This window comes from Fomitiporia mediterranea (genome assembly GCF_000271605.1).
Source record: "Fomitiporia mediterranea MF3/22 unplaced genomic scaffold FOMMEscaffold_14, whole genome shotgun sequence".
Classification (NCBI taxonomy): Eukaryota; Fungi; Basidiomycota; class Agaricomycetes; order Hymenochaetales; family Hymenochaetaceae; genus Fomitiporia; species Fomitiporia mediterranea.
The window spans coordinates 1,060,018-1,069,620 of record NW_006760399.1 but is presented as its reverse complement, the minus strand read 5'-3'; the positions used below and the strand labels follow the sequence as shown (position 1 = coordinate 1,069,620).

Genomic DNA, 9,603 nt, shown 5'->3' with positions numbered 1-9,603 from the left:
TTATAGTGGTTACATACACAGTTGTCAGCCTCACAAACAGTAGCAAGCCAGTCCTGGAAGTCAGTAATGCCTTGAATTCCAGGTTCAGAGTACACTCGTTTGAGGTCAATATCCAGACAGACACTTATGAGAAAGCAGATTTCCTGGTAAGAGAGGATGGCAGGACTTCTGCTGAGGAGATAGTTTCAGCCAAGAATCTTGAAATAGAACTTGTTAGCATGTTTTCTGTCCTGTTTGAGATTTTCGATTTCATTACACAGCTTAAGGTCCCAATTATGCTTGAGAACAATTCCCTTAAGGTTGGTAATGAACTCTTCAAACTCTATAGCCTTAATCTAGCCAGGTTGGGCTGCATACCAACTATAGACTTTAATAGGCTCAAGACCATGTATGATGAGGCAGACTTGTTCATTGTTGGGAATATTCTTGTGTGTGAAGAAGGCAGTGCATTTGCAGACATATTCACCAAGGAGCTTTAGGGTCATTTGACTGTCTATTACAGTAGGGGCAGAGTTGGGCTTATAACCACTAATTTGGGCTAGAGGACAGGGCATGTTGGAGTAGACAGGTGGCTGGTAGCTAGTGGCAGGTCGAGTGCAGGAGGCAGGTGGCAAGTGGCAGGTCTAGGCAGCAGGTGGCAGGTACAAGTAATGAGTGGCAGGTGGCAGGTTGACAGTCAGAGAAGCTAGTAAGTCTTTATAGCAGTTGGCAGGCCAGACAATTGTGACGTTCAAAAAAAAGTGGAGACAATGTCTCACTCAGGTTGCAGAACAGGCAATTGACTGGTATTGAAGGAGGTACAAGAAGAGATACAGTCTCAGGAATGTCTTAGAGCTATTTATAAGATAAGTCATGTGATGAGGCTAACAGATCGCGTGTAACCTCCACAAGGTTACATATACATGCTGGGGACACACTGAAACCGTTTGAAATCAGGATGATGAGGTGAATGAGAAGGGGCAAAGGCTAATTATGTAGTTTGCTGAAAGACCAGTGCTGCACGACTTGCCGGAATTTTGCATGCACTAAAGCAGTATAGAAACTATGTCCAAAAATCTCGGTATGAAAGAAAGTAGTTGCTCTGAAAGGAGAAACTAGCTGAAATGGTGTGACTAAGGAAGAGATTCAACAGAAGAAAAGTAACGAGTCATTATGAACAACACTTTCAATAAAATGAACGGGGAAATGGACGGTAAACAAAGGCGACGAGACTGGAACTTAAGAACTTTGTGACTTATTCAACGTACTGAAACCTTACTCCACTATAGATTTTAGAGCACCGGAGCCATGATTAGGCCTGTTTCTCTACGCCAACTTTTCTGGGGCTTTTCTTTGCGCTGCTGCCTATATCGTTTACTTAGAAGCACATATTATTACTGAGAATTGCTGTTCTTATTTGCCGTTTACCACCGTGTTTCCTTACTACGTTTTCTTGACCTGTTGTCTCACCTGCTATCCACGTTAGACAATATATCATGGGTGTAAAAGAGAACTTATTAGATTGCAACGAATATAATTGCAAAAGGGAGTGTACTTCACAAATGACACCAATCACAATCATTACAGGACAAAGCGACATTCACTGGGTAGCAAAAAGAGTCATTGAGTGTGTATACGCCCCTTCGTCGTCTGAAGAGGCGCTTTGGATATGAGAAGGTGAGTGGGAACTACTTCACCAGAGGCCGGATACCCATTCCGCTATCCTTCAAACTTCCAGAATAATTCTTAAGTTCCTTCTCGTATGCAGCTGTAATAAGGCATGAGTCAATAACTATAGATAGGCAAATAAATCGACTGTGAGTGTGCCAACTCACTAAGCGCTTTGTCAGATTCCAATCTAGTCTTCTTCGCTGGAGCATCATCTGAGGGTTCAGCAGGAGAATCGGAAGGAGGCGCTCGCCGTTTACCCCTATTTTTCTAAACATGACACAAATTAGCATTGGTATCGCATCATACATATATAATTAGAAGATGACTTACAAAGCGGCTCTCGAAGTTACGTTTCCTAGAATGTCAGTTAGCAGCCAAGTACGGTGGATACGGCAAAGTGAAAAGGACATTACGCTTCAAGTTCAGCTTCTCGTTTCTTCTTCTCATCTTCCTCCTGTAATATATACGAGCTCGGCAGTCAGCCAAACTGTAACACACGTATCACGAACAGAAACATAAGGAAAGCCTTTGCTCAATGACGTACTTTCTTCACACGCTGGAAGCGCTCCAAAAAGGAACCATCGTTAGTGAATACGTTGACTGGTTTGGGTTTCGGATGAGAGGACGACTTGGCGGTTGAACCGGATGTGGAGGGAGTGGGTGTAGTGGAGAGCCCCGGAGAAGGCGACGTGGCGGGCGCCATCGACGGTGTTGAGCCACGGGAAAGCAAGTGAGGAGCAGGAGATACAGACTGTGCGTACATTTCTCTCGTCTTCAGGGAATTGGCAAGGCGGTCGTCGGTCTCGTTGGCGGAAAGCAGCAAGTACGTTGGACGATGGTCGTCGAAGTCAGCGTGCAATGCATCATTGCATGCGACGCTTTGTGTCGACATGAATAAGCAGTCCGTATTTGGATGTTTGTTCTCGTCCGCTTTTCTTTGCTACTAGTCGCCTCTCTGAACGGATAATTCCCACTTAAATCGTTTATGCTGACACTGACTTTTGTGTCGATGAATCAATCAACATGGCAGTGAAACCTCACAGCACACTTTGAAGGATGAGATACTTCAAACATGGTCTCGTCTGCCGTACGCGTTATATCCTTATAGGTGATTTTACTGCACCTACGTGTTCAATATTGTTGCATAACTATATTCTACGTACCAACAGGCTGCTATTAAATTTAATGCAGAGAACATGTAGAGGACTACTGGAGCCAATAGTAATTGAGTGCAACTTCTTTCTTTAAGGAAAAAGAGGAACTAAACACGCCTGTACAGCAAAACAAAGGTCAACAACTACTGTCTCTTTACAAATTTCAAACGCTAATTAAGCGCCAATGTGCACCAAGTTAACCCATCGCTCCGTCAGGACATCATCCTCCACCCGCAATTTCAAAACGGCTTTACGAAGCGCAGCCGCAGACCGCTTATATATCACTTCACCGTCTTCATACTTCCCCATGTATGAATAAACTTCGCTAGCAAGCAGAGGGCCGTCCGGATCGTACATTTCCCACATCGTCCCAATCACGCTCCGAAACCCGCTAAATTGCACAGCGGCAGCTAACTGGAGTACTTCATCGTAGGAATAACACGGGTACTGTTCTGCGGTGTGGCAAGCAGAAAGAAATGCAAGCTCGGCGTTCGGAAGGTTAGCTCGGATGATGTCAAGCAGTGTCAATCCGCCGTCGGAGAGCCTAAAAGAAGAGTCGAGTGATCCACGCCCCAGATGCCCATGGCAAGCAAAATGGATCCATGTTGCTTTCTGCAGGCGCTTCAGCACTCTCTTGCGACTCGCTCTCTCATTCAGAAGCGCTGTGTGAGATGGAACATAGCTCTGTGTTTTCTTATGAATGGCACGAATTTCAGCTTCAGTCGACTTAAGCGTTATAGTGTCGCCAACAATAAGCATTGTAGGTTTTCTGGTGTTTTCCCTCGACCGAGCATTGATGAGAGCTCCGAGTGTCGGAGTATACGATGACACATAGTCATCTAATAAATACTTTGCAGCGCCATCCGCATCCTCAAAGGGCCCCGCAGCATGGAAAGGAAGAGCGGAAAGCACAGACGTAGGGCACCACCATATGCGCGATCCCTTAGGAATCCCCAGCTCCTCCAGCTTTTTGACGACCTTCGAGACCACCCTGTCCCATAATGTTTTCATTATTCGGCAGAGTATCGTGTCGTATTCTGGAGAGGAAACTCCTGAATGTACCCGCGTAATACAGAATTCGAGGCACAACTTCATGATATCCTGGTAGAACTCTCTATCTAAGGGGACGCAAACAACCGCCACGTCTTCTCTGTAGAGGACAATGAACGCATCAGATCGATATTTGCAATGGTTTATCACAATGACCGGACCCTCTGAAGCCGCTCGCCGGAGTACTCTGAACGGCGTAGCTGTTAGAAAGTTCTCAAACCCAGGGAGTCGTCGTATCTCGTTGATAAGTCCCTCCTGCTGTTTAGAAAGTCGCATCTTTAACTTTCGCTTCTCCTCGAACAAGATTTGTTCTCTATGCATAGACACAGATGAGCTGCTTCCGGCAATACTCGAATCAAGCTGCAACTCCGTGGGTGATGTTACAAGACTCTCCAACTGGTGGCTAACATTCCTGAACCTGTCAGCAAGCTCTCTGTTTGTTTCGGCAAGGTCGTCCAATGACGTCCTAAACCCACGCATCTGCGACCAGAGTAAACCTCTTCCTTGCTCAAGTATCTCTACAGCCTCTTCCAGCCTGTTACCCTCTATAGCATATGCAGCTGCATTTAATGTGAGTGTTCTGTAGTTTTTTTCCTCTTCCAGAAAGTCGCGCTGTGCATGAAGAGTGGGCCTGATGACGAGCACACGCTGCAGAAGAAACATAGCAACCTGGTATGCTCTAGCCGTTGAATGGTGAGCATGACTTTGGGCAACAGTAGTCCATTGTCTGGCGATATGGAGACGTTGAATTAAGCTGGAGAATTCATACTCGGTGGCACATTTCAGCAACTGTATACATTCTTCAAGATTATCCATGGACCCGAACGTCTCAAATCGACAGAATAATGAAAGGGCCAAGTCCGACAGCGATTGAGAACGCATGACATGACCGTCGACGTAAAGTTCTAGGGCAGCACGATGGTGCTCGATGGATTCATCAAGATCTGCATCCTGTCTCTGCTGTTTAAACCGAGAGAGAAGAGAAGTTGCAAGGCAACTCAGGCATGTGGGGCGTTTGGGATGGCTATCTGGTACTAGCTTCAAGGCAGCACGTAAATTATCGATGATCTCATCCAGACCTGCAGTCTGTTCATGCTGTTCAGATTGACATTGAAGGGATCTTGCAAGGCTGATCAAAGGTATTAAACGCTCGGGGTTGTCGTCAGATTGTTGGCGCAAGGCAGCACGACTAAGCTTGATGGATTCATCAAGGTCGTCAGTCTGTCGATGCTGTCGAAACCGAATTCGAAGTGATGTTGCAAGATTACACAGGGATAAGGAATGATGGAGATGGCCTTCTGGTAGAAGCTCTAGGGAAGTACGATGATACTCGATAGCATAATCGAGGTCTATAGACTGTCCATACTGCTCAAATCGACTGCGAAGGCAAGTTGCAAGATTATTCAGGGAGAAAAAAGTAGAGAGAGGGCTGTCACGGCAAAGGTCCAGGGAAGCACGGAAATGATCGATGGAGGCATCAAGGTCTGCAGCCCGTCCATAATGTATATAACGAGTTTGAAGGGATACCGCAAGATCATTCAGTGCCGTGGAACGAAGGTGCTGGTGATTGGGTCGAAGCCCTAAGAGAGTGCGGAAATGCTTGATGGCCTCGTCAAGGTCTGCAGTCCGCCCATACCGCTCAAATCGGGCTTTAAGGGAATTCGCAAGGTTACACAGAGACAAATAATGGTCAGGATGGCTGTCGGGGAGATGTTCCAGGACAGCACGGAGTTGCCCAATCGCTTCATCAAGGGTCCCGTCCGTCCAGGTAGTCTGAATTGAATTCCAACATGGGTTAGAAGACTCTTTGTGTATACAGGAATATCGGGATGATTATCTGGGCAAATGTCCAAGGCAGTGTAGAGAAGCGTAATTGACTCCTCTAGATCCTCTATTCTCCCGCATCGCTTAAATTGTGTGAAAATAATTAATGGAAGGCGAGACAATATTATGCAGCGATCCGGATGTCCTTCGGGACAAAGTCGAAGTGCAATACGTCTATGAAACAGGGATGAATTGAGTTCTTCCTGGTGCCCTGATTGCTGAAATCGGTCCCAGTGTTCAATGCTCAGTCGCCAGAGCACATGACAAACCAATTCGAGGTCTACATAGAACTCCATGCCAATGTGGAAATGCATAAGGGCCTGTCAATAGTCTAATACTAGTTGTGTGAGATATATGGTCGAGGGATGCAAAGAAAAGAGCTACAAGGGCTGTATTACCTGATAATAGATATCCTCCTTTGCACCTAAGGCTTACTTGTGGTATTTACTGCCTTCTACACAGATGCTTCTCCATGAGTCTAAATGACTTTCCTTCTCGTCATTCTTTTGAGTGTTTTAACAAGTGTAGCAGGAGTGCCCCAAGTACTCTCTCTTATTGAGACATCAAGCGAGTGTCTACCTTATATACTACATAGTGAAGTCTGATAGTCTGAGACATTCCAAGTGCAGTAATTCTACATAAGGCAATTAGGGATTTCCTAATCCAGAGTGCAATCTAATACTCCCCTTCAAGTATTAATTAAGAACTAAGACTGTATGCTTAATAGTTTGTTTAGATGCTTGATCTGTAGGACATGGAGAGCCTTCATAAGGATGTCTGCTAATTGGTTCTGTGATTGAACATAGCATACATTGATGTAATTGTTTTGAATGTAACATTGCACAAAGTCTTTTTGTAAATCAAGATGTTTAGTGTGAGTGTTGTATGTTATTTTGTCAGACTTTACAGTCTTTATTACACCTTGATTATTGTAATAAATTGTAATAGGTGCTGATTCAGTCTGTAGTACTTCTTTGGCGAATTGTTTGAGCCAAATGGCTTCTTGAGTAGCATATGCTAGTGCTTGCAACTCTGCTTTGTAAACAGATAGTAGTACCAGGTTTTGCTGTTTGCTTGACCAAGATATGGTTGATTTAGCTAATTGAAAGATGTAACTGTTTATTGCTTTATGTCCTTCTGTCATTTGTCTGTCTGCATCACAATAGCCTCATAGTTTTAAGGTGTTTGTGCTTCCAAGTTGAAGCCAACAATTTGTTGTATATTTTAAATATGCAAAGCAATGTTTCACTACTTTGTAGTAATGTGTTTAGGGCTTTTGTAAGTAGCATGCTAATTGCCTAGTAATATAAGATATGTCTGGCTGTGTGTAGTCTGCAACATATCTTAACAATCCTACCATATTCATGTATGGCATTGTTTCATTATTACTTTTGTTTGTATTGTACATATTGTTTGTATTGTTAGATAGATCTATTCTAGGAGTAATAAGTGTTTGTAGTGCCTTTTCGTTTTTAAAGTGGTAATGCTTGATTATACTTTCAATATAATGCTTTTACTGTAAGCTAATCATTTGTTGAGGTCTATCTTGACTTATTTCAATACTAAGTAACTAATGTATTTTGTTACTGTTAGTAAATGTAATGTGTTGTCTTAATGCATGTTTAAATGCCATTATTATAGCAATAGTTTTGCCAATAATTGTAATATTGTTAACATGTATAAATGTTACAAGAATTGTTTTATTATTTTGTTTCTTGTAAAATACAGTGTGATTGTAATTAGCTTGTTCTAATCTGATCTTAAGTAGTAGTTTGGTAATCTTCTTGTACCATTGTCTACCTGCTTGTTTCAATCTGTATAATACTTTATTTAAGTGTAACACTTGTCTAGGTTTAATATCTGTAAGTAGCCTGCCTGGTGGTGGTTTCACATAAATGAGTTTGTCCTCATTTAATTCTCTGTAAAGATATGTGGATTTTACATCTATCTGATGTATTTTGTAGTTCTTAGATGCTGCCCAAGATAACAATAATTGTACTGTTGATAGTTTTGTTACTGGAGCAAATAAGTCATTAGAATAGAAGTCTATTCTATTCTTTTGAGTGTATCCTTGTACTACAAATTGTGCTTTGTATTTGTCTATTTGGCTGTTAGCTAGTCTTTTGATTTTATAGACAAATTTCATTCTAATTATATTTGTATTTGTAGGGGGGATAGCATATATTTATGTGTTTCATTGTTGAAGTGACTGTATTTCATCCTTCATAGCTTTGATCCACTGTTCTTTATCTATATGTGTTATAGTATTGTAATATGTTAATGGATCATTATAGACTTTGTTGAGGAATTTGTTAAATTCTGTTAGATACATAGTTAGGTTTATATTGTCTTTGTAATTTAAACCTATAGTTTGTTTAACCAGTCTTTACTCTTGTGTAGAGTATTGTATGACAGGTTCTTTATCTTTATTATTGTTATTAGGAAGAGTTTCATTGTTTGATGTATTATTGTTATAATTATTCTCCCCTTCAATCCTAGACATTGGTTTGTCTATGAATTGTACATTGTGTTCAACAGTAACTTTATTATCATAGCACACTAAGTGACCTTTACTGTTGTTATCATAACCTAGCTATTGTGTGTGTTAGCCTCTAGGTTGTAGTTTATACATTCGTTCGTTCTGTATAATACAATATGTACTGAATTCTTGTATATTATCTATTTGATAATGTTTGTTATACTGTTTATAATATAGTGTTGTAAAATTAATAGTAACTCTCAGTGTTCTGTTATGAATAAACGTTTGATATTGTACCACATATACTCAGAATTTCATAAGTAACTTTGCTAATAACAGACACGTATGTATACTGTTAAAGATAGTCTTATACATATGTTTCACAACTCTGTTCTGCTACAGTGTATTGTGTACTGTTAATCTACATATTGTTCCTTGACTTTCAATATATGTAGTAAAGTCTTTACTTAGGAACACTGTATTGTTATCACTTTGGAGAGTTTTAACTCTTATACTGTACTGTGTAAAGAGTCTCATTGTATGCTTTACATATTCTGTGAAAGCATTACTTTTATGCTGTATAGGTAGCATAGTTACCCATTGTGTAGCATCATCTACAATAGTAAAAAGATATTTGTACTTACTGTAAGCTTGTACTGGGGCAGGTCCCCAAATATTAATATGGAGATGATCTCCATAAGATTGTGTAAGAGGTGTTGTTTGTATTTTTGGTATTTCATTACATTGTATGTTTGCTTTGATACAATCTGTACACTGTACATTTTTATTGTCTGTTATCCTTTGACTTATAATCTTAGAATACTCTTGTATGAGTTTGTGCAAGTAATCAAAATTAACATAACCCATTTGTTGATGTAAATCAACAATAGTGATTGTGTTAATAGATTGTTTATTATGATGAGAAACTATCATATACAAGTTATTTTGTACATGTATTTCACTAATCTTTGTATGAGCAGAAGAATAAATAATACATTCATTGTTTGTTTTTGTTAAAACATATCCTACTTTACATAATAGTGCTTCACTAACAAGTGTGAAGTTCAGATTGGGATGATAGTATATGTTTTGTAGTGAAATCATATTCACCTTAGTATGCTCATCAGCTTTGTCTCATAGTTTTACATTAAATGTCATTACTCTACTTTTGCTAAGTGTGAATGACAATTTATTTACAATTGTAATGTTTATTAGGGTCAAGTTCTAAACGTTTGTAAGACAGAACAAGTATAGAGTAGTGTGTACATTTGCACCAGAGTCCAATATATTAATACAATGTATTAGTTCAGTATCATTATAACATATTGTATTGATACATATGTTTGGATTGTAATTAAACTCCTTAATGACTTCTTTCATATTGTCAAATGAGTTCATGAAGTCATCTACTTGTATGACACTATCCTCTTATACTTGAATGCTGAA

The 9,603-nt window shown here is 40.5% G+C and overlaps 2 protein-coding genes across 2 annotated transcripts; both read right to left on the bottom strand.

The window, feature by feature from the left end:
• Positions 1-1,529: 1,529 nt before the first annotated feature.
• On the bottom strand, positions 1,530-2,478 carry FOMMEDRAFT_23370 (uncharacterized protein). Its single transcript, XM_007270607.1, has 4 exons — positions 2,064-2,478; positions 1,981-2,005; positions 1,815-1,917; positions 1,530-1,747 (listed from the first exon to the last, which is right to left on the bottom strand). Exon 1 carries the CDS (start codon positions 2,411-2,413, stop codon positions 2,183-2,185), a length of 231 nt encoding a protein of 76 aa, XP_007270669.1. The 5' UTR covers positions 2,414-2,478; the 3' UTR covers positions 1,530-1,747; positions 1,815-1,917; positions 1,981-2,005; positions 2,064-2,182.
• A 500-nt stretch (positions 2,479-2,978) lies between these two features.
• Positions 2,979-5,992, bottom strand: FOMMEDRAFT_161236 (uncharacterized protein; the record flags this gene model as incomplete). Its single annotated transcript, XM_007270801.1, has 2 exons — positions 2,979-5,627; positions 5,672-5,992. 2 exons carry the CDS (start codon positions 5,990-5,992, stop codon positions 2,979-2,981), a joined length of 2,970 nt encoding a protein of 989 aa, XP_007270863.1.
• Positions 5,993-9,603: the final 3,611 nt, after the last annotated feature.